We start from the raw sequence: 25017 nt of genomic DNA on the forward strand, positions 1-25017 counted from the left end.
CACAGTCGGCATTTGTTGTCAATGAAAATGTAAACTTTATCAAACAGAACATCAGGCCACACAGAGCACCATGTACACAGCAGGAGGAGTCCCTGTTCAATTTCTTTCCCATCACTGATGTTCAAAGTAGCAGCATATACATTTTACACGTCAGACACCAGCAATGCATCTGATAAATACAGACAGATATACTCACTCTGCTGGGAGGCTTTGCCACTTTCTTCACTGGACTGTAATCCTCTTCAGAGCCGGAGCCCTTCCTCTTCCTCCCCCTGCCTTTACCTACCACCAGAAGAAAACGTGACCATAACATTCACAATCAGTGGTGTGAATTTGATTGACATATTCTGGGGTTTTTTGGTAGAGAAACAAAGAATCTGTGCTGTACCTTTAAGAGCTGGTGCTGGCTTCTTGGACCCAGTGTCCGAGTCAGAGTCCCAGATGGATTTGTCTGGTTTCTTTGCTTTTGGTGCTGGTGGCTTCTTGGGTTTGGGAGCTGCATCCGAGGGCTTTTTAGCTGCTTCAGAAAACACATTAAAAACCAGGGCATTAAATACTGCTTACACATGGTGACTTACCAACAACAATCGATCATGTCAGAAGCTTTTCACCACCTCCACTTTGTACACTCTAATAGTATCACGCTTTGATGAGTCACACACTGTCTTTATAATATGCATATAACAATGAGCTCAAGTGTCACTGAATTCATGAACAAGTTTTACAACCACCCCGTCTCCCTTGTCTTATGGCGTTAGCTATCTATGCTGCTATGTTAGAGCTCCCTCTGGTGAACAAAGTGAGCTATTACCTTTCTTTGCTGGCGATAGTTTGTCAAACGCAGAGCTGCTGGAGTATGTGGAGAACACTGGGCCATTGTCATCATCACTGTCAGACTTGGATCCATCTACAAGACAACACAGAAGTTCAGCTGCTGCTCTTTCTCTGCAAATAACTCCTGGATGCACAGATTCTGAATGGGTGCATATAACTTCATCCCCACCCACAATGCTTGGCACTCATTGTGAAGTCAATGTAAACATTAAGTGCATCTTTAATCTTGTGCATTCACTTTCTTCACATCTTGTCTGTTGTTTCCTATGTTACAATTAATTATCTCATGATTGCATCCTCTGTGCAAACAAAGTAATCTGATAATGTTGCTTTTATGAAACACTGAGAATTTATTACAGTTAAGGATTCAACACAACCACAACAGAAATGTCTTAACTGGTTGCAGTATCCAATGCAGAAAAGGGTGCCGTCAGTAACCATTATGTAAGCAAATCATTATTGAAGAGAAAATGCCAAAACTCTCTTGTCAAAACATCTTAAATCTAAATATGTTCATGCTGCTTTGTCTTACATGACTGTTAAATGAATATCTTGAGTTTTAGACTGCAGTGCTGGTCTCACAAAACTCTGATTATAAAAATTATTTTTTACCATTTTACAGACCAAAACATCCATTATGAGATTATTCAATATTGGCCTATAATATTGTTATAGTCTAAAATATAAGTTTAGAAAGTTCTGTTGATTGACAATTTTTTGTCATCACATAGACAAAATAATCATATCACTAGACAGGTGTGACTGCACACTAACACTGAGCTCGTACTCACCGCTGTCGTTGCTTTTTTCAGAGAAGGCTGGCTTGGATGAGAAGATGCTGGTTGTCTCCTTCTTTTTAGCTACAGGTGCAGACCTTCAGGGGAGCAGAGGAAACATATTCACCATTTCTCTTCTACACTGTATATATTTTTATTATACCATTTTCATACCAAAGTGAGTGCGTACATATAGTTATTTTCTAAACGAGGGCAAACCAGCTAAACGTAGGCAATTTTATTCCTTTCACATTGCCACAACACAAGTTTGCCTTTGTATTTTTTCCCCCCATGTGTGTCATGGTCATCATCACAAACACGCCAGAAAAACAGGGAACAGTAGAAAGCAGCCGATCATATACCTCATCAGACTACATCCAGAAGACTTGCTTTAAAAAGTCTTACTCAATAACATTCTTAATTCGATAATTTTTTTTTTTGCAGCTGATGATGGAAGTAGCTAAGAAGCGAGCTGTTATAGCAAACAGTCTAGATATGACAGGAAATGTTGGAGGAGACAAGGGCATGCAACAGAGATCCCTGATTAGATCTGAACTTTCAGGACATGACTAAATGGTTACATAGTGAACATCTTGAGGGCACAGAATGACGTCCCAAAGAATGGCTGCAATCCAACTAAATGCATTTCCTTTAATCTTACGTGGGTTTTTGTTTGGGGGGAGAGCTGGAGACTTCGTTGTCGTCATCGTCGTCATCATCATTATGGTCACTGAAGCGCTCCTTGGTCTCAGAGGACGTGAAGTCATCTTTGAAAGATCTCCTTGGAGAAGAGGCCACATCATCGTCACCGTTCTCCTCTTCGTCAGCCTCTTCCTCATCCTCCTCCTCTGAGAAGTCGAATGTGTATTTTGGCTTGGAAGCTGAAAGACAGGAGCAGAGTGTGTGCCAAACCTCATTATAATCGCAGTGGATTTTGGTGCCTTATGTAATAATTCTTCATGTTGCGGCTGGGTTGCATCAGACTGTCCTCAGACACTTGAAGCTGACAGAGGCTTATCAGACGTAGAGCCAGTTCACAAGTTATTTTTGGCTTCAGGCACCTTTAAATGGATTGAAATGAAATGCTACCAATCACCCTGTTGTACTGTGAAACCTGCTGGCGATGGGTCACATCAAAAAACTTGTATTAAAAGAGAAACGGAGACCGACACATACAGAATGGATGCTGTAACAGTTAAACAAGCAACAGCAAATAAGTCTCAAGGGATACACTGTAAATGTATAAACTTTTATTTATTCAAATATGTTGGTAAGAACAGTGAATGGACTCAGTTCCTCTCGTCTAAAAAATACAAGAACGGTGAAATTATAAGACACTGTAAAAATTTCTCCTGTCTCTAGCTGGGTGATAGAATCTGTATTCATAATCAAAATAAATGTGTCCATGATGGCACCTGGGCGATGTGTGTGCACGATTAAGTCTAAATAGACTGCAGTGTGCACAGTCATGAGAATGAAGAAACGTGTGGCTCACAGATGTGTTTTTCATACTTTTTAGACAACAACAGAGCTCCATGGCACAGAGCAGATACATCCGTTGTTGGTTTGAGTCTTTTCATGACATTTGTTGACAAGAGGAAAAAAAATAAAACATCACCAGATTGACCGCTTAATATCAGACCTGCAAACTGTAGAATAAAATAGGTGACGTGATATAAAGCGTGGGGGGCTTTTTAGGGATTTTAATGAGCAGATGAAGCCTTTTGGAGAGTTTTGAGTTGAGAATATGAGAAAAAAACATCTTGGTTTGATAAACTAGTTTTAGCGGAAGGAGAACACACATCATGTATTCTTTCTTATGCATGTTTGCAACTCGCAATACCAAAGTGCAGAAATACTTTTTAGATAAAAGTCCTGCAATGAAAAAGTTACTTAGGTACTTTTACTTAAGTATTAGCATATATTTGAAGAAGGCCTAACAAAAGAACAAGTACTCATTATGCAGAATGGTCCATATCAGATTATATTATTGGATATTATTGGATTATAGCGGTGAATATTGATGCATTAATGTGTTCAATGCTTTAATTTTGCTGTTGGTAAAGCTGGTGGAGCTGATTTAATTGATGCATATATATCTTATATATTACTTCACATAATGCTGGTACCTTGTGCCTGACATGAAAGCTTGTCCAGGGCAAGTAAACTTTGTGTTGGTGCATGTGTAATTCCCGATCGGCCAAGTGAAAGGTTAATGTGATGTGTTATGTAACATTAAGTTAACTCTGGGGTCTTCAATGTCATACACAAAAACATCTCTGGAATTCTGCTTGCCAGAAAAATGCTTTTGTCCTGAAGCCAATGGTAACGAGGGCTCCAGTGTGACTGTAAACCTTTAGAAGCTTTGTAATCCTGCCTTGACACACTGGACTGTCTTTGTAAAATGAATCCAGAATTCCTTGTTTTGTCCACTAACCATCCACGATTGTAGATGAATCAGAGGCTGTGTTCCTGACTTGTCAACCAATCAGAGCCTTTGTTTCTGACTGTGTGGCGGCTCTGATCTCAAATGCACTGTGTTTGACCTGGGTGTTGGCCTGGGCCATAAAATGATAGCAACATGTCATCGATAGCAATAAGAAAATAGTTTGAAAAAATGTTTGTTAGCTTCATGCGTATGCATTAAATGAAATCCAATGGAAACGTAAAACAAATATGGCCCCAGCTCATAAACAGCCTGTCAAATCCCTTGATAATTGAGCATGCTACAAGCACAACAGCGAGTGAGGAAATTTATGCTGATGAAGAGGAAGTTGTGAATAAAGAAGGACAGGTCAGCCTGCCGGTATGGCAGTATTTTTATTTATTTGCATCATGTTATTTGTGTGTTTTTTGTTTCCTTGTTGTGCTGACATAAACATTATAACCTGTGTGCCTTAATAACCTGGTTAAATTCAAAATAAAGAGGTTAAATTCAATGCTTTTCGTCTGGTCTTTAAAAATGATTAAAAAAAATAGGACAGGTTGTTAAAAAGTATCAATAATTATCGATATCGACCATTAGGAAACTTCACTATCGTGATAGACTTTTCAGCCACATCGCCCACGACTACCTGGGTGATACTAAAAATGGCAGTTTTTAGTATCAGGAGTTTGCAGCTATGTTATGTTTCAACTATAAATAAGTATGACGGTGGTTCTACTTATGACAAGGGATGCACATGGATTTCTTTCAGCCAATAACTGATAATTACCCACTTCTCATTGCCGATACCGATATTTCATAATTTCACATTTATGGATTTTAAAAAGGAGCTCCTTTCCTGTGGTTTATGCACATCTGAGGGTAAGAAAGGCTTAGATGTAGTTATTTACTTGAACTCTTGTGGAACATGTGTTGTAAATTGCAGTTGGGTTGTCTTCCATTAAGACTGTATTAACGTCCACACCAGCGACAACATGTTTGGCTCTCTAGTCTACAGTGATGGTTCTACACAGGTGCAGCAGTTCAGCAGCAGACATCATGAGCACAATGGGCTTTTCTTTTTTTTCATCTGTTGGTGGATTGTAAACCAATTTTAAGAGTTTGCAAATGCTGCACTTCTTAAGTCAGTGAAAGCAGTATGGCTTCACATTATCAGTTCTACTATCAGCAAGAATTTCACTGATACCGATAAACAGTCAATAATATAAATGTTTCTAACATCGGCCCAATATATAGAACATCTCTAGTGATGACAGTGAATATTCATACTAGATTTAATGGGCTAACTTTACCTGATGCCCTCTGGGACTTGTTCTCTCTGGGGATAATGAGCTGACTGGAGTTCTCCAGGTCGCTTTCTGACTTGGACTCATCTTCAGACCAGGGGTTTCTCTTCTTCACCTTTTTAGCAGAGGCAGCACCTTTGGGTGCTGGAGGTTTTCTCACTCTGGGCGCTCCTGCAACACAGTAAACAAGATTACCAGCGTGTTTGTTGACTGTAAGCATTCCCACTTAGGACTGAGGAGCTCCTGGCTGTTTTATAATAGATTTCAGTTTTCTCACTGCAGTACAAAACGTCAAAGAAGCCCAGGGTAATAGCTATGTTCAAACCAGTCCAACACAGAATACCTGGGAGAAACAAGGCTGCATCACCTCTGGATATTTGCAGTTGACAAATATCTGTCCGTGCTGATAAATCATTGATGTACTGATACAGTCAGTCTAATTCCATCATTTCTTACATCCCTCAACTTCATTCTTCGGAAATACATTTAGCTTTTTTTCCCAATTGGAGTTTTTTAATTCAGTACTTTGACATTAGGACAGAAATGGCAATTGTTAAATAATTGAAATGTCAAGTCAGAAAGAAACCAATTGAACATGTTTGATGGAATAGATGAAGCTTTCAGTTTAGTACTGACCAGGCTCTTTCTTCTCTTTCTTGACACGTGGAGCCTTTGGTTTGGCTGCAGCATTTTCTCCTGTTCCTCCCTCGCCGCCTAAACCATCATCATCAAACTCCAACTTCACCGCTGGGTCTGTGTCACCCTGAGAGAAAAACAAAACCTGTAACAATCCTAAACCCTGATTCCAGACTCTTCTTATTTCAGGATTACATCATGAGTTGTTACCTTCTTTTTTTTGGTCAGTTTCTTGGCTGCGTCAGATTTGAGTGCCTGAGTAGGAGGCTCCACCCTGCGACCAAATGGAGAGGGCATTGTCTCCTCCAGGTTCATCTTCTTCGCTTTGGGTTTGCCCACCTTTCCCTTCACCAGTTTGATGGCCTTGCCTAAACTCTGCTCCTCTCGCTCCTGGGCCTCCAGTTTCTGACACAGAAAAATAAGTTATATAGTTTATATTAGTTAAGTTATACAACTTTTAACTTTCTCAATACAGTTGATTCTCAAAAAGAAGCCAGTATCTATATAATGGCAGAGTGGCCAGCATGAACACTAATAAAGGCCAGGTAGAAAACGTGGGGTGGAATTACCTGCACTCAAATATCTTACATGCATAATTAAGAATAATGTACATTTCCACTGATTTGTGTAGTTGTGACTAAGAGCAACTCTGCTCAGGAAAACTGTTTTCATTTATCCATTCATTCCAATAAATTCTACTTTTTGTTGGTATCAAAGCTACAAACTTGGTGTACAAAAAATGTAGAAATAAACCACTATTTTATTTATTTGAATTTGAATTTTTGAAGTAGCCTGATGTGATAGGGCTTTACTCGACTCAAGATTTTTTCAGACGAATTAGATTTCACTGTTCAACTAAGATTCAACTATTCATCTTTTTTATCAGTTCAGCACCGAACTAAACTTCTTTATCAGCCTACATTAGCATCAGTATGTTTTTACTTGTAGCCTCAGACTCGCGTTCAGTTATAATATCCCAGTGCAACACGGAGCATCTCCTGACAGCGCTGTCAAGAACATGGGTCGGCAAAACATTTTGGTGCCCTAGGGCAGATTAGGATTTGGTGCCTCTAAATTGCAGCTTCTCTCATCAGCTAACCACCATCACATGTTGTCAGTTGGATGTTTCATTAACTTATGTGGCAGCTAATATAAAAGTATATTTATGGTCCTCCTATATAAAATTCCTCATTGGGATGTTATGCCTGTTGCATTTTTGTAAGCATCTACTGTATTGTTTTATTCTGTTTTTTTAATGTACCCTGACCGACAAAATCAGTCTCTGACTGACTGACTCACTCACTCATCAACTTCCAGGAAGCAGCCCTAGATGTGCCAGTGCTTTAATTTTTAACACTATAATTTGTCAGAAATCACATATTTTATTGGGGACCCACCGAATGTCCCTGGGACCCACTCAATATACCATCTGCGGGACCCTGGGACTCACTATATTATTCAGTCAGTATAACTGAACATGTTTTATGAAATACGCGTATTTGCCTTGTGGTGGAAAGACAGATGAGAACATCTATATCAGTCTCATGACTGTCCAATGAAATATGAGGCTATAAATCATTAGAAGCAGGGGGAAACAACTAGCCTGTATATTTCTGAGACATTTTTACACTTTGGCTTTTAAACAGATTAAAACAATATAATATATTAATCAGTGAGTTTTAGATGTGCTGCTAGGTGAATTTTGTTGCCTTTGGACACAGTCAGGCTTACTGTTTCCCCCTGCTGTCTGTCTTTATGTTAAGCTGAGCTAACATCCACCTGGCTGTATAGCTTCAAATTTAAGGAGTAGATAGATAGTACCCATGAGAGTGGGCTGACCAACAATGAAGCTAACTCTGTAACAGCATTTCTGTTCGAGAAGAGAGTGGTCCATTATTAACAATTTCTCAACAACTTGCAGTTAAAGCCCATCAAGCCCTGAAGTAAACTATCACCTTTCACAGGTGTGCCAGTGTTGTGTGCTGAGACATCAATAAAAACATAAAACACAGGACTTACATCGAGCTCCTCGATGAACACTGCCAGGTCCTCCTTCCACAGATCCTCTGGGAATTTCTTCTGGAGGTCATTCAGCTCTCCTCTCTGTACATCAGCACACATTCACTTTGTTAATCTTCACATGTCAAATATACCACATCATCCACTAAATCTGTAACTCTGGTCATCACTGTCACTACAATAACCAAAAAACCCTGACAGGTGTCTTTGTGAGATTAAACTGTGAATGAGGAGATAAACAGAAATAGTACAATGATTAATAATACCTTGTGGTCCCTCTGCTTGAGCAGCTCCTCCACCCTCTCTTTAGTCAGGCACCATAGAGGCATGTTGAGGATGTAGTTGAAGTTTGGCCCTGACGAGGAACCAGAGTCCACCGAGCCGTCGCTCTCGTTTCCGTCTTTGTAATCTTCCTGAGCCTGTCAGAGAAAACAGAAACTAAGTTATGCTGCCGTGATGAATGTGTATTTACTGACAGACTGTAATGTGCAGTCCAAGGAGTGGTGCAAGACCGTCTCTTGTGTTTGTTTTAATAGCTACAGCAAAGACTACAACAGAACTATTACTGAAGCTATTTGTTTCCGTTGCATAATTACTTCTTCTTTTTATTCCAGGCTGAATTAATTCTTACTTTCGGTCATGTTGCTGTGTGAATATGTGTAGATGTATGTTCAGCCATTCTAACAGTACCTTTTCTTGAGCCTTGGACCAGGCAGCCACAGGATCTGACTCATAGCCTTTCTGGACCAGCATGCGTATTAGCTCACGCTTGGATTTGTTCTCTGTTCACATAAAAATACAGGTTAGAAAAGAAACTATACCGCCTCTCACAACTACTCTGTAAAAGAGACTTCTTACCGATTGAAACTTTTCCTTCGATCTTTTCCAGCACAAAGCGAGCTTGGTTGGACAGTTTGTTGGCCTCTGCGCCCAGGCTGCCCACCAACCAGTCCTTTCTCAGTTTGTAGTAGTGCAGGCGTAGCTCATAGAACTCCTTGAGGATGTCCTGGACTGAATCGTACCTCTTTAGACATCCCATGTGGTCAAACAGCACCTGAGGATCACATGGTTTAATAATCAGTTAATGACACACTAACAGAGGGTTACAGACAACACTTTCCAATGAATAGTATTTCGCTTGAGGTTGAACTGAGATCAGTTTACCATGGAGTTGCAGGTGAGACTGGACTGCAGCTTGAAGACTTTGTGAAGACCAGCTGCCTCAGCCTGGGCCAGTTTCTCCTCAGACATGCGGACCATAAACTTGACTGTGGTGTCTGTGTGATATTCCTTATAATCATTGATGAGAGCTGGTGTTTTGTCACTGCCCTGCAGCATGGGCTCCAGCACAGACTCCTTATAGGCCTGAACACAAGAGGGAAGAAATGCAGTGAAACATCTTTCAATTCATACACATCAAGATTTACCACACATCCTATTATTATTGTTTGGTATTGTTTCCTACTATCATAAAATTTTGCAGCTCTTCATATGGAGAAAAAGAGGCTGAACTGTACCTGTGTCCATGTCCGAACAGGAAGTTCAGTAATCTCGATGGTGTTTCTGTCGATGACCGACACCTCTCCACTGACCAGGTACTGGTTCTGCCCCAGTTCATGGATCACACCTTTGAAGTTTTTATAGCTGGGAAGCTGTTTGGGGACAACAATTAGACAGAAAGAAAAACAGAGAGAACGATGTAATTGTTCATCTAAAGAAATACATCAACTTTTGAAGCAAACGGTCTGCTGTCTGCATCCACACTACAAGCAACAAGCCTTGGATCTGTGTACTGCCAGCAAGCTTATCAGCCAAGAAAATGTGGTCAGAGCTGCCAAAAGTGTTCCTTTTTGTTTTGTTTCCACAACAATGTGATTGAATTTTAGGAAAAGCATTGTCGAGCAAAACTACATTCAGACTCCTAATTCTTGACAACTTTTATTTGAATCATTGCAGGAGTAAACAAATCGATTTCTCAGCCCATTGATCTGAAATCCAAGTCACTTCATTATACTGTTGGCTGGCTTGGCAACACTAGAGGTTATGGCATTGAGACATTTAATCTTTCATGTCTTTTTGACTATTTAACTATTGTCACTACCACTGACATTCAGATTTTATTGGTCCTTAAGTGAGCTTAACAAGAGTGAGGCTCTGGATTCAGGAGTGACTATCCTGTTGGTTGTAGTTAGAATTTAAGGCTCTCACATTTTTCAGATTAGCCATCTTTCTTGGATTCTTATTTATCCATAAATTGCTCACTGAATTCAGGAGTGTGATTCCTGTCCACTAGTGATTTTGTTTAATAAACCACTTCCACTGTTTATCAAATTATTCATGGTTAGAGATGGATAAATAATCTATATAGGACATATTTAGATATGTATTGATAAATGCTGTGATATGGATTTTCTGGGAATGTAATTGAGAGCTGGTCTGCAGTAGGGCTGCAACGATTCGTCGACAAAAATCGATAATAGAAATTGTCGACAATGAATTCCATTGTCGACATTCGTCGCTAGACATGTTTTTCCAACAGAGTGAGGCATCTCACTTCATTACAATCTCTGCTGAGTCGCACATGCGCAATAGCGTCTCTGACGAGCGGTAACGTACACAGAAATCAACTTCTAAAGTTTGGGAGCATTTTAGCCTGGATACGGCGAATAAAAAGATTACTTGCAAGGTTTGCAAAGCAGACCTTGCGTATCATGGCAGCACCTCGGTGATGCACGAACATTTAAAGAGAAAGCACGGCGGGCAGTTGAACGAAACGGAGTCCGACTCGCCTCGGTAAGATTCAAGTTTTGATGTACATTGTACATTTTATAAGCGTATTTTCGCTTTAAAAGAGAGCTTTAACGTTATGCCTGACTGTGCCTGACGAACGTAATATAAATTAAATGCATGCAGTCCGAAGAAGAGAGCCACCTTGGACCCCTTTCTGCAAAAGAGGCAGACGTGCACCCCGCAACAGGCGACTGCCCTCACTGTCAGTGTTGCAGATGCTCATCTATGATATGAGGCCGCTCTCTTCTGTGCATTCCTGCAACATCCACCCCGGCAGAGCGAATCTTCTCAGCAGCAGGAAATATCTGCTCCCAGAAGAGAGCAAGCCTCACACGAGACCATGTGGATATGCTAACTTTTCTTAGTATGAATAAACTGAACGACATAGCCTGAGCCTCATGTTGATTTTAAACCTGGTCTGTCCACCATGACAGGTTTGTGTCCAGGTTGTATCACACAGTCCATGTTTTCAACTTGAATTTGGACAACTCTGAATGCTTTTTCAGCTGTGTATCTTCAAATGTCAGTTGTTAAAACCGACCCACCTTTCTTGTGTTTATTATCATTTGCCACATAATTAAAGCAACCTCATGCTAAATTTAAGAAAAAATTAATAATTATCCGATTAGTCGACTAATCGTTTCAATAGTCGGTGACTAGTCGACTATTAAAATAGTCGTTAGTTGCAGCCCTAGTCTGCAGACAAACAACATATAGAATGGAATCATATTGACAGAATTAAATATCCAATAAATAGACCTATGTCATTACACCGACATAAAGAAATTTTGTAAATCCCTTCATGACATTCAGCCGTTCTGCTCATAGGTTGGCAACTTTGCCCTTGATAGTCAAATACAACCAGAGATGATAAGGATAAAGCTACCTCAGTGTGACAGGGTTATGATCATCATATCACACAACTCTACCAATAATCAATCAGATATCAGTCACTCAGGCTCTGAGTGCTTACCATTGGCAGGGGGTCCTGGTTGTTGAGCAAGCGGTTGATGTTGTTGACGATCTCTCGGGGGTCATAGTTGGAGATCTTACACGCCCAGCCTGTCCCGATGCCCTCAGCACCATTCACCAGCACCATAGGAATAATGGGAATGTACCACTCAGGTTCCACCTTTTGGTTGTCATCATACAGGAACTTGAGCAGGTTGAAATCCATCGCTGGAAACAACAGCTTGGCAAGAGGACTGTGGGAAATGAGACCAACATTTTAAGACTTAAGTTTTCAAAATAATCCTTATTTTAGAGTTTATACAAAGGTTTTAGTCAAGAAACTAACTGGGTGAAAAATATTATAATTTGTCATAAAAAAGGCATGAAGACATAGAAGATTATGTAAAATTTTAAACTGGCACATACAAAAGAATCTGAACTGTTGTGTTCACTGTTGCTTTACCTGAGCATGGTGAAGATGTAACGGGGGCTGGCAGCATCTTTGCCTCCATTGATGCGAGTACCAAACTGACCCAGTGGCTGCAGGATGTTCACGTTGTTACTGCCCACAAAGTTCTGGGCCAAGTTCACTATGGTCATCATGAGAGCTTGCTACAGGGACAAATGGGAAATGGATAGTTAGTGGTAGTGAACAGAATACAGAATCACTGCAATAACACATGTTGGCTCATAAAAGCAGGTAATTGTTAGAATTACTCTCAGTTCACTGTGTCACATCACACAGAGTTGACTGTACCTCTCCGTGATGGTAGGCAGACATCTCTGCCACTGAACCAGCCAGCTGTGCTACCTTCACTTCCCTCTTGTCGTTTCTCTTCATGCAGGTGAACAGCACCTTCCTCTGGCCTGGCTTTAAACCTGGAAACAACACACACATCCAATCATGTTTTAAGACGTTTGAGCAATTTTCCCAACTACCAAACAGAGGCAGAGAGAAAACATTTTTCTAGAGTCTGAACATAGAGCTGTGGTTATAACAAGTCTGGCCAAAGGAAAAGGAAAATCCCAACACAAAGTAGCACACCAAACAAGAGATGAGGGGAGAGTACAAACCATCGACCAAGGATGGGATGGATCTCTCATTGTCAGAGTTGGAGAACAGAATCAGCTCTTTGTTGATGAAGTCGTTGTAGGAGAGGTGCCTAGCCTGAGTTCCATACAGGTATTGCTGAAAACAAACAAAACAATTTATAGCAAAGTTAATACACATACTTCGATCAGCTTTATGTTTCATCAGAGTAGTTTTAGATATATTTTAGCACAGAAATAAGCCCTCTGAAAGTTTTACAAACTGTCAACACATCTATTTGTTGATGGTTTGTAAAACTTATTTTAGGGACACTTGAATAATATCTGACACAAACCACACAGAATCTACCTAATCAGAGTTTGTCCAGAGGATTTCCACATTAAGAGCAGTACACACATAACCGACCATCTTCAGGCGCACACACACACACACACACACACACACACACACACACACACACACACACACACACACACACACACACACACACACACACACACACACACACACACACACACACACACACACACACACACACACACACACACACACACACACACACACACACACCTCGTATTTCTTCTTTCATCATTGCCACACTCAACTTTAAGCAAAGCCACAAACCTCCGGCAACCCGTGCATTCTCCTCTGCCGTCTGTCCTCCATGAAATTAGTCAACCACTCCTTTCTGTCATCTGTCTTCTTCTTACTAAATGCCTGGAGATAAAACAAAACAACACTGCAGCTCAGTCTCCATTTACTGCACACTGTGTTTCTTGGTGTGGAACAAAGCACAGAGTATCAAAGTACTAACCGCTTGCTAGCTATCATCTTTATTTTTGGTAAGACATGTTCCAATCTAAATCATAATTTGTCCATTTTATTTATCCTAATTTTTTAAAGCATAGTTCCTGTACAGATGGATTTGTTTAGACCATACTGAACATTAAAGAGGCTTTTCTGTTTGATAAAAAGCAAGTTTTTGTTGAGCAGATAAGAAACTGATAAAAGTTGCCAAAAGTTGCTTTGTTGCCAAGTCTCTGGTTTAATATATATATAAATATATAAGAGTGTCAAAAAACTATCCCTTAGACTACACATACTTATGAATGTGATTTATCCCATAATGTTTTGACACACATGCACTATGGGTGTCTTGTTCCTGTACCAATATATTTATTAAATATGCAACATACACTCAGAGGCCACCTGTACAGTGTAAAGCAATACAAAGGAATATCCCCGCCACAGATGTAAGAGATGATGTAAGATGCTGAGGACATCAGAGAGGAGCCGTTTTGTGTTGTATTACAAGATATTTTTCACAGTTCCATTCCCCTACAGAACAGTATCTAACTGTAGCATTAAATTCACCAGAGTGATGGCAGCATCGTCCTCTGCACCGCTGTATCTGAATGTGATGCGATGCTTCTCCATGTCAGCGAAGTATTCTTTTGCCTCTTTGCTTGTACTTGTACCCAAACCTGGAACACAAATTTACCATATTTGAATCAAACAACAGAAGAGAAGAACTTTAGCATATATACAGAATTTTATCTGCAAAGTGTATGTTGATATTTAAATACTGGAGCAGCAAACCTTTGTAGTACTTTATATGCCAGGTTTTATAGTTGTCTGTCTGTTTCTTCCACTCATCAAACTCTGGAATGCTGTAGAAGGCCAGCTCCTGCTTGTTCTTGGTCACCTAAAGACAACAAATTGCCATGAATGAGGTTAAATCCCAGCACCTACATTGTGTAAATAGCAAATGCACTTACACCTACTGGTCTTAAAGTGAGGTGTGGTCAGGTGCACTGATGGCGGATTGCTAACTTCACTGCGCCAACAAAAAGCAGTTAAGTTGTCAGATGTGCCTACACAGGCAGGTTCACAATGTATATATGCTCTGATTTTATGATCATGAGAGAGAGGATCTCAGGATTTATCAGGACAGCTGCTTCACTCCAAACTATGTCAGTGTATGAATCTGAACTGTGTGTGTTCTATGTGTAAAAGAACACAGAACATTAATTAACATGAAATACAAACCGATCATTTTATGAGCTGTTTATCAGCTGTTCCTCGTGCGCAAATGCACGTTAATGCAGAGATACACATATCATTTCTACTGCTGGAGGATCATGGCAGGTAATGTCATTAATATTTTCCTTATTGAAGATGTGTTTCGCCCCTCTCATCCCACCGTTATTGATCAGGATGATGCTTTTTATGACCCGTCCGCCTGATCTGTGCACACACAGAGGGATGCGCAGCAGCGCTCCTCCTCAGTGAAATATCAGTGTATTTTTTTTTATATGTTGACTGTGTGTCTTCTTTACTTTGACAATGGGTGTGATAAACTCCTCCAGGAATGTGTGTTTCAGTAGGGATGGCCAGTTGTGGTGGAAGAAGTTGATAAGAAGACCTTTGATGTGGGAGCCATCTTGATCCTGTGATAGGATGAGAAATGTTAGAACTACTGATCAAACCACTGGATATAATTATACTAAAACCGTATGCTGAGTGTCCACGAGGAAGGTCACCTGATCCGTCATGATCATGATCCTGCCATAGCGCAGACTCCTCAGCGACTCTGGGTCATCATAGCTCTTTTTGTACTGGAGGCCGACAATTTTGATGATGTTGTTAATCTCAGCATTTTCCATTATCTGTTGAGAAAGAATAAATCCCAATTCATTGATTTTGCATAACTGAAACAAAGCTTACTCATAAAAACTGTGGGTAGATGCCTCCAGCAAAGGAGCTCACACAGACTACAACCACGATTCCAAAAAAGTCGGCATGCTGTGGCTCTTATCACTTTATACATTTAACAATGATCCAGTCTGATACCTGCTTGTGTGTTGCCTCTCGCACATTCAGGATCTTTCCTCTCAGAGGGAACACCCCGTATCGGTCACGCCCAATGACTCCCAGTCCAGAGACAGCCAGAGACTTGGCTGAGTCTCCCTCAGTAAGGATCAGTGTGCATTCAGAGGAGTGTTTGCCACCTAGGACGTGGTAATGGGAAAATTGATTATTTAATCACTCTGTATATACGTTTAGTTTTGCTAAGCTGAAACGCTGCCCTCCTTTACATCAGCCTACAGTGTGAGCATTTCACTCCATACTAAAGTGACAACTAGAGTGTGTGAATGTGGAAAATGATTTGGGGCGAAGCGTTGCAAGTCTGAAATCTGACAGAGGTTGGCAAAATACACTCATAAATAATAAACTCTACTGAGCTCAGGCTCAAGGTAAATAAAAGGCTCTGATCCCTATTCCTTATTCTACCCCCAAGAGTGTAGATTAAAACTATATTACATATATCATGATTAAATTAATACCCATCATGTGTAAATGATGCACTCCTGAAGCTTTTTAAAGCCTTTTGAGCACCATTTCTTAACCAATATTAATTATTAATGTGCTCTGTAAACCTCTCTCAGTACTCCAAAGCAATGTTTTATATTTAGTTTAAGAGGAAACAACCACAGCTCTGTCATCAGTACTAAACATTCTGTTACACATTAATAGTTAATCACACTGTTAACACACCAGCGTCATTGGCGTCGTCGAGCTTGGGGATGCCTTTGATCTTGCTGTGCTTCACAGATGAGCACTTCTTATTCAGCTGCGTCTGAGCCTTGAACTTTACCCAGTTGAGTATACTCTCAACGATCCCACAGTTTGTTGCCTGATAAAGAGAGAGTGATGCTCAGTGAGTGACAAAGAAAGAAATCCTTTCATTTTACATGAGAAACCAAAAACAGTGTGAGGAGTTTTCTTACAGCTCTGACAAACTTGTCTGACAGAAGGCACTTGGACCCGAAGCTCTTGGTCTGGAGTGTCATGTTCTCCTTGGTCTGGGAGTCAAAGGAGGGGTTCTCGATCAGTGCGTTTACAAACACCCAGATGTGGTTCTTCACCTGAAGCACCAATGAAAGGAAGGCTCATCATTTTCCGTTATGAAACCATCTTGCGTTAGAAATACTGCATTGAATAACTTGTTAACCCACCTGGAAAGGTTTGACGGACACTCCTGCCTTATTCTTCTTCTTCACCACTTCAATAAGTTTGGCCACTATCTGGTCCACTACATAGTCAACATGTCTGCCACCCTGAAAAAATACATAGCCTGTGTTAGAAGTGGTATGAGTTAACATAGAAGCAAAGAGTAAAACTGTGTTTCTGCCAGTTTTTCACCTTGGTGGTGGCGATGCTGTTAACAAAGCTGATTTGTTGGAATCCCTTCTCGCTCATGGTGAGGCAAACCTCCCACCGATCATTCACAGTCTCATTCACCACCTTAAGCGCCACACCAGTCTCATCCAGTTTATCCTTCACATACAGATCCACATAGCTGCGGAACCCAGTCACCTTTGGTGACAGACAGGACAGATACAGGTTAGGTTTAATAATATATTCAGGCATGGACAATAACACAGTGGCTGATACCTCAAAAACACATCAACTGTAATGACATTAAAACATTGAGACTTACAGGTAATTTTTTCCCGTTGAAAGTGACTTTAACCCCCTTACAGGAGCCAGCTACATCATATGCTCTGCGGGTAAGGAGTGCTACAATATCCTTGTCCAGTTTCTCCATCTTGAACTTGTCCAGGTCTGGCTGGAAGGTCACGCAGGTGAAATCATCCCCGTCAAAGAACTTGATCTTGGGGTCAGAAGTCTTGCTCATGTTGTTCTGCCACGTCTGAGGAAGGTAAACAAATGGTAACATACACACATACCTGCTGTTGCCATACATTGTCATATCCACTTGTAAAGACTTCATTTTATTATTCAAAATGTAATGAACAATCTAATGTACAAAGGCATATGCACAATCATCTCAACCACTGTTACTATACAGTTACTAGAGTGCATTTAGTCTATCTCCCAAACCACTGTGATATTAAACACCTGATGGTTCAACAGTTGTGCCCATACAGCCCTGGAGGGTGATAATATATAAAACCTTACCTCAGGTATGACAACATATCAAAACCCTATAAAACAGCAAATGTGACACTGGTATTGATATGGTATTGGTATTGCATTACATTTTTGTATTGAAATGAGCTACAATCTGATCAAACAAAAAAGACTGTGGCCTCGGGGGATTATTAAAACATTGAGATTGTAATAGAGCACAATGCACATTAGCAGCTTCTGCAGCCTGTGAACACCTTGTTCTACTTACAGGAAATGTGCTGATTTTACCGTCTCCTTACAGTACAAAACAGGAAATATGCACTGATCTAATTGCAAAAATAAAGCTTGAGCTTTCAGAAGAAAGGAAGGCAAACACATCATTATTACAGACAGTTTATCTTTTAGTACAGTGGAAGTATTTGCATTTAATACACTTTATAACACTATCACTTAGTTCTGGTCACAATCTATAGGGTAAATTGCAGAAGTTCTGCCATTTACAGTAAATAGACGAGTAAAAAACAAGTGCTGGGAATTGTAGTCTTGATTTAAAATCAATCCTTTCCATGAACATTCGACCCTGGTGTCATTTGTTCAATGGTGTCGTAACATCAAACTATCAGAGCACCTTTAACAGAAGAGACATCCTTACCTGTTTGAAACTGTGTCTGTATTCCTTGCAGGCAGTTTCCACAGTGAACTTGGTACTGAAGATGTTGCACAGTTTAGCACCATAACCATTCCTTCCACCTGTGGCCAAACAAACAGTTAGTATTGCAGACAGCAGTTAGCAACATACATGAACTTCAATAACCACTGATGAAGATGTCAATATGGCTCCTCTCACCTGTGACCTTTTTCTCATCATCATCATAGTTGCTGGAGGTGAGCAGGTGACCGAAAATGAGAGCTGGGACGTACATCTTCTCATCCTTGTGCTCCACCACAGGTATTCCTTTACCATTGTTCCATATAGAAATGGTGTTTGACTCACTGATGGAGGAAGAATAAAGGGCAAGATTAGTAACAGACACTTTATGAAAAGGATGTGAACACACACAATCTAAAATATATTGTGTAGGACTGGGCGTTGAATCTTTGAATACTTTGGTACCAAAGTGAAATATTTCCTTGACCGAGCAGTCCAGTTTGGTTTGCTCCACTTTAAAACGGTTATTTTTGAGTTGTGTTTCCATTTTCAAAAGTTGTGGATGGTACCGAATCAACCATTCTGTACCGTCCTGTTTTCATCACCCTTCTGTTTAAGTACCTAGCACACTGATCCAATGGTGGAAGTAAAACACTGCACTCAAAAATACCAGTCCTCTGTGCTATGAAGTAGGATTTCACTTCCTGCTTTTTCAGCTGTCTTCTGTCTCACTGCCTGCAGCCTTTTTCTTGGGTAAAGCTTGTTTCCTTTCATAAAATTAACAATTATATGTGTGTGCTGTGTGTAGGGATTGTCTGGATGAGCAAAAGAGAGAGTGGCAGAGCGTAAGGAGCGAGTAGTCGAGAAAGAGTGAACGAGCAGCTGAAAATCGACGATGACTGCGAGCAGAGCAGAGTGCAAAAAGGTTATCAGTTCGTATGCACTGTCAGTTGGACAGTAACATACAGTGCAGGTCACAGCATGTCTGTTAATAAATGCAGAAGCTTGTTAAGATGTAAGACTCCCCTGTTGTTTCCCTACTGCTGGAAAAGTGCAAGCGGTTACCCCGCAGTAGGCCAGTTAACAACCCCGCCTATATTTAAGGGTACTGTTCACAGTGGAAATGCACAGCAGATCTGCCGTTAAGGTACAGGTACCAGGGGTTGCGCAGGGTACAAAGGCTACTATACTTAAAGTATTTCAGTGGAAACGCAGTTTAATATGTAATCAGATTCTAAATGTTGTTCACAGAGTCTTTCATTAAAGAGATTTTGATTTAAACAACGATTTTGCACATTTTAGTATTTAGTTTTAGCATGGTTCATGTATGGCTTCTTTGTATCATGCAATATTAACCCTGATTCAGTAGGCTTCAAGTTTGGTGGTTATGGGTCTGCATCTGGGCATGAATGTATTGAAGGGACTGCATTCTACCAAAAACAAGGTAGTGAAGTTGTGCAATGCAAACTCTGTGACTATCAGTGGCCCCCTACGTCTGATATGATGTGATGCAGTTAGGTTTGTGGTTACTCAAAATAATGACACAAAAAAGCTCACCCACAAACAGGCTGAGGGAGCTGTAGAGATGAGCATTAATATGTCTATAAAACCACATTAGCACCAGAGACCTCAGTGCGGCTGGGCTAATGGTATCATTTATACTGGAGATGTTCCAACACCATTTTTTCCTTACCGATTCCGATTCAGACACCCTGGCTTTGGGTATCAGCCGATACAAGTACCAATCTGATACCAGTGCGTGCTAAAAAAAAGAAGATTTTTTTGGCTCAGGTAAAACCTTGCAGAGAATGATTGCCATACAACATTCTTGTATCATCTATTTTGACAGCCAGTCATAACCAAAAAGAACAAATAAAGAAACTCTAGGAATACATAACAATTCCTTTAGAAACTTTTAAAGTTCAGCCATTTTTTAAATAGAATCGTTTGAAACAGTAGTGCAACAGCAAATTCAATAACTCTAGGAGTAAATAATTCCCTTAAAACTTACTCACAGAACTAGTTTCCTTGCAGCACCGCACTTTGAAGGGCAAATGTTGACAGCGATACTGTGTCCACCCAGTGTGCAGACAAAGACATGGGACACATGTCGGAGGTCCTAATGTCAGTAGTGAACTGCCCACACGTCTTTCAGCCTACATGAAATGTGTTTCCTCACTGTCTCATAAAGTTTGGGGAGAGCAATTTCGTTATGCTCTTTCACGTGATGAGTCTTCAAATGCTTTATAAGGTTGCTGGTGTTGAAATTGGAAACAATCATGCCACCCCTCCAAATTACAGCCTTGCATACTGAACATGTGGCCGTTTTACTGGTGGGGCTATCCAGAGTAAAATACTGCCAAATAGCTGACATGTTGCTAGCTCCGCCTGACTCACATGAAATCAACTTCTTCTTCGCCGCTCTAAAAACAGTAGTTGCCAGGGGCAACACAGCTTTTAGAGCAGCAAAGAATAACCAATTTTCCAGTGTGTAATGTTAAGCAGAGTTAACAGAGTTAACTGGGAAGCAGCAGGGTCTTGTTTCTAAATTATGTAGTATCGGATCGGTGCATAGACTCACGTACTCGCTGATACTGATACCTGCATTTTCGATACTGCTATCAGAATCGGAACAACTCTAAATTATACAACCTGATTTAAAGGAGAATTCCGGTTATTTGACACCTGGACCTTATTTATAGGTGGGTGTGTGCTGGTATACTCACACAGACGATTGTAGCGCAGCTCGGAGTCCTTCGGAAGTTATTTACATCCAACCGATCGTGACCGCAGCTCACCGGGGCCACGGCAACGGAGCTTTTAAATATGAGTTATCTGCCGCGAAACTCGCTCATTTTACCTACATTTTGTCATAAATGGTCAGTGTTATCATCATGTTAGCTCAGCTAGCTTGTTGTCGTCTTCACCCAAACAAACTTTTGATGACGTCATAGGCATGCGCCGCCAAAACTCAGCTGATACTCTTTGTACCGTGCCGTCCACGCTGTTTTACGCTCGGCTGCACTGCTACAAACATGGTTCGCCATTGTGTATTTCCACTTTGTCCAAACAAAATGACTAGTTCGTCAAAGTTCAGCTTCCACCGGCTTCCTTTGGACTACCCGGAGTTACTAAAGCTCTGGCTTGTTGCGCTCAAAATGGATACGAATATTGAAGTGGAAGAATTGAAGCGGGCGAGTCATCGGGTCTGCAGTGCTCACTTCGCTCCGGAGGACTTTATTCCCACGAAGCCAAAGAAAAAAGGCAAGCAACCACAGCGTCAGAACCTCAAGAGACACCTCTACATCAGATAAATATTCTGCCATGTTGCACAGAAATAGCCGACGAAAACAAAGTGAAACAGCTGAGTTTTGGCGGCGCATGCCTATGACGTCATCAAAAGTTTGTTTGGGTGAAGACGACAACAAGCTAGCTGAGCTAACATGATGATAACACTGACCATTTATGACAAAATGTAGGTAAAATGAGCGAGTTTCGCGGCAGATAACTCATATTTAAAAGCTCCGTTGCCGTGGCCCCGGTGAGCTGCGGTCACGATCGGTTGGATGTAAATAACTTCCGAAGGACTCCGAGCTGCGCTACAATCGTCTGTGTGAGTATACCAGCACACACCCACCTATAAATAAGGTCCAGGTGTCAAATAACCGGAATTCTCCTTGAAGTCCAAATCCAACATGCTAAGGTGATATACAGTATTTAGTGCATGGTACACACTACTTTGTTTTTAGTAATTATATCATGAAGCACTGTACTCACGGATCAATGGTGATCTTAATGCCAGTCATATTCTTGTCTCTTTGTTTGTTGTCCGCTGCATTGACTGTCAGGAAGAAAATAACAAGAACATAAAAAGTTATACATACAGAAGGATCCAACCTGGTGCTTACATAATAAATGAACTTTATCAACAACTAATGATTATTTTCATCATATATTGATCTTTCAATCAATTTTTCAATAACTTGCATAGTCTGTAATATGCCAGAAAATACCAAAGAGTTCTCCTTAGAATTTAACAGATTACAATGTGGCTCAAATGTCTCGTCTTGTCTAACTAACAGTGCAGAAAAGGGCAGCAAAGTCTGACATTTGAGAAGCTGGAAGCAGAGAATGACCAACTTTTTTGCTTGATAAATGATTTAAAGGATAGTTAACTTGAAAGCCAGTGCTAAATAATTTGCTTGCCATTTCAGTGCTACACTAAATAAAAAAAGGATATAAAGCATCACTGCTACAGTGAGTCCTTACAGGAGGGTCAAATTCACAACCCTGCACATTCACACTGGTGTTTTCAATTGATTTGGCTGATTAGAGCTCTGGTCAGGTGTAAATTATGTTGAGCTATGCTGGGAGTTACATGTTGTCACCAAACTCACCAGGCCAATAAGAATTATAACTGTATACGTTGTCCAGCCTGAGGCCGATGCGTGTATACAACCACAAAAAAGAGATATTACCAATAAATAAGTGTGTTGGATCTTCTATGACTTGTACAATCTCCTGTATCTGTTAATCACATTTTTCTTTATATGTAGAAAAATCACATTTAACTTTGTAACAAAATAACTTTAACTCAAGGTCCAACTGCATCTACAGTCTGATGGAGAACATGAGATAAAGAAAAAGCTAGCTAGTGAACATTGAGTAAAGATTATTGTTCCAAGGTGAAAAACGAGATTTCAAACTCAAACAACTTGATACAGAACAGCATTGTTGGAGATTGTGTAGGCACTAGACCAGGAAATGTTTTTTTAATTAATTGATAAGTCAATCAAAAGAAATTCAATTTTGACTTTTGTGATGAAATTGTGAATTACGTCATCTATCTTTCAGAGCAAAAATGTGCAACATTCTTTAGCTGTAGCTCCTCCAGTGAAAGGATTTGCTGTTGTTATGTTTTTATCACTATAAACTGAATATCTATGAGTGTTGGACATATAGTCAAACAAAACAAGAAACTATGTCTAACACGTGAATTGATAAGAAAGAATAAGAGAAGAAATGATCACCTTTCCTGCAAAAAACAACAACATGCTTCTATCTGGATAAAACTATGTACAATGTGGATATAAATGTAATTCAATGAGAATTATGTAGTCTACATGGTTTAATTCAGTGACCAAAAAAAGAAATACATTGTGATGGGGAGGTTTAACTTCTATTATGTTCTGTTGAGAGTGACTGTGCCTTAATTTTCTGCCCCTGGTCTGAGCCTCTTGTGTAATTACATGGCCACAGTCAGCAGTAATATCCAGACAATGAAAGTGTGTCATTAGTCCAACTCCTTTTAAAACACACAGGCTCAGAGGGCCAAATTTGCTGCAGAAATGAAAGCAATCATTACCGCTCCCATGTGGAGAGCACGGTGTTGAGCAGCATCATCAGTGCACTTTACTATCAGAGGCATCAAGCACAGCATCACCCCCACATTTCACTGAGTCATTTAAACTAACATGTAATGGATACAATGTGCAACTGCTTCATTTGCCTTCATTTTGCTGAGGAAAGCTGACTAAGTATGCTTGTTCTTTCCTAGGGAACATAAGACTGCAGCTCTGCCACAACCAGTGAAAGGATTTCTCAGTCAATTTTACATGTTTTACAAATGTCTCCATTCACTCTGCAAACAACAGACCCAAAAACACAAATTCAATTGTGTGACATGAAAACTTATCTCATCCGAGGCCTAGTTCAATGCTGCTGAGCAGTGCCAACAGCAGACTGTGATTCGCCTTTGATATTACAGTTACAGAAGAACAATCTCAGATGACAAATGAACCTTTATATTAAGTGTGCAGATTAGAGTGTCAAAGGAAGATGAACAGTGTGGATACACTCACCAAGAATTTCATCAAAGATTTTGTACAGTCCAGGAACGTAGGTGACTTCTCTCTGATTCATTCCAATGTCTTCATCAAACACCCACAATTGCTGTAAAAAAAGACACAAATAATCATAACTGAAAGCATGCCCATGAGCAGGTACATAAACAGTCATGTGTTAGTTTATTGACAGCAATTGAACAGCAATTATTCTTTTAATAATTCAGCCGAAAATTTTTAACACAATGATACAGTTGCGGTCAAAAGTTTACATACGCTTGAAAAGAAAATCTATATCATGACAGTCTTCAGTTCCAACGATTTCTACAACTCTCATTTTTCTGTGATGGAATGGCTTCAAATCTGAATTTATTATGGGTTTACAGCTCATTTTTAACAACTCCTCTTGACAGAATCGGTGAAGTTCAACTAAATTTGTTGGCTTCCTGGCACAGACTTGTTTCTTCTGCACAGTCCAAATGTTCTCGATGAGGTTCAAGTCAGGACTTTTAGAAAGCCATTCCAAAACCTCAATTGTAGCCTGATTTAGCCGTTCTTTACCACTTTCCATGTGTGTTTATCCAGTTGGAACATCCATTTGCACCCAAGACCCAATCCGGGTGGCAGTAGCTCCGGAGGTAGAGTGGGTCGTCTAGTAATCAGAAGGTTGCTGGTTCGACTCTCTGGCTACCCAAGCTGCATGTCAAAGTATCCTTGAACAAGAATCCCAGTGATGCTCACTGCCATCAGTGTATGAATGTCTGTGTGAATGTGACAAGTGTTGTAACATGCTTTGAG

At 40.3% G+C, this 25017-nt stretch overlaps 1 protein-coding gene across 2 annotated transcripts in view; it reads right to left on the reverse strand.

The window, feature by feature from the left end:
• The window catches only part of top2b (DNA topoisomerase II beta), a 33084-nt gene that overhangs the window by 2789 nt on the left and 5278 nt on the right, over nucleotides 1-25017 (reverse strand). Inside the window, exons 3-35 of one of the 2 annotated variants that reach the window (XM_084379427.1) lie at nucleotides 24238-24328; nucleotides 22154-22217; nucleotides 18575-18720; nucleotides 18380-18477; nucleotides 17294-17506; nucleotides 16996-17169; nucleotides 16809-16910; nucleotides 16581-16718; nucleotides 16348-16486; nucleotides 15643-15800; nucleotides 15333-15458; nucleotides 15129-15239; nucleotides 14389-14494; nucleotides 14164-14273; nucleotides 13414-13506; nucleotides 12813-12927; nucleotides 12496-12617; nucleotides 12202-12350; nucleotides 11761-11992; nucleotides 9515-9649; nucleotides 9162-9362; nucleotides 8856-9051; nucleotides 8688-8779; nucleotides 8264-8416; nucleotides 7998-8081; nucleotides 6189-6383; nucleotides 5979-6105; nucleotides 5349-5513; nucleotides 2272-2491; nucleotides 1626-1708; nucleotides 812-907; nucleotides 389-517; nucleotides 197-282 (exon numbers count right to left, since the gene is read on the reverse strand). In XM_084379427.1, the coding sequence (XP_084235553.1) occupies nucleotides 197-282; nucleotides 389-517; nucleotides 812-907; nucleotides 1626-1708; nucleotides 2272-2491; nucleotides 5349-5513; nucleotides 5979-6105; nucleotides 6189-6383; nucleotides 7998-8081; nucleotides 8264-8416; nucleotides 8688-8779; nucleotides 8856-9051; nucleotides 9162-9362; nucleotides 9515-9649; nucleotides 11761-11992; nucleotides 12202-12350; nucleotides 12496-12617; nucleotides 12813-12927; nucleotides 13414-13506; nucleotides 14164-14273; nucleotides 14389-14494; nucleotides 15129-15239; nucleotides 15333-15458; nucleotides 15643-15800; nucleotides 16348-16486; nucleotides 16581-16718; nucleotides 16809-16910; nucleotides 16996-17169; nucleotides 17294-17506; nucleotides 18380-18477; nucleotides 18575-18720; nucleotides 22154-22217; nucleotides 24238-24328 (4449 nt within the window). Of the gene's footprint in view, nucleotides 1-196; nucleotides 283-388; nucleotides 521-811; nucleotides 908-1625; nucleotides 1709-2271; nucleotides 2492-5348; nucleotides 5514-5978; nucleotides 6106-6188; nucleotides 6384-7997; nucleotides 8082-8263; nucleotides 8417-8687; nucleotides 8780-8855; nucleotides 9052-9161; nucleotides 9363-9514; nucleotides 9650-11760; nucleotides 11993-12201; nucleotides 12351-12495; nucleotides 12618-12812; nucleotides 12928-13413; nucleotides 13507-14163; nucleotides 14274-14388; nucleotides 14495-15128; nucleotides 15240-15332; nucleotides 15459-15642; nucleotides 15801-16347; nucleotides 16487-16580; nucleotides 16719-16808; nucleotides 16911-16995; nucleotides 17170-17293; nucleotides 17507-18379; nucleotides 18478-18574; nucleotides 18721-22153; nucleotides 22218-24237; nucleotides 24329-25017 lie in introns of both variants that reach the window. The other variant, XM_084379426.1, reaches the window with a different exon arrangement.

Source organism: Pagrus pagrus (genome assembly GCF_965226575.1).
Source record: "Pagrus pagrus genome assembly, chromosome: 17".
Classification (NCBI taxonomy): domain Eukaryota; kingdom Metazoa; phylum Chordata; class Actinopteri; order Spariformes; family Sparidae; genus Pagrus; species Pagrus pagrus.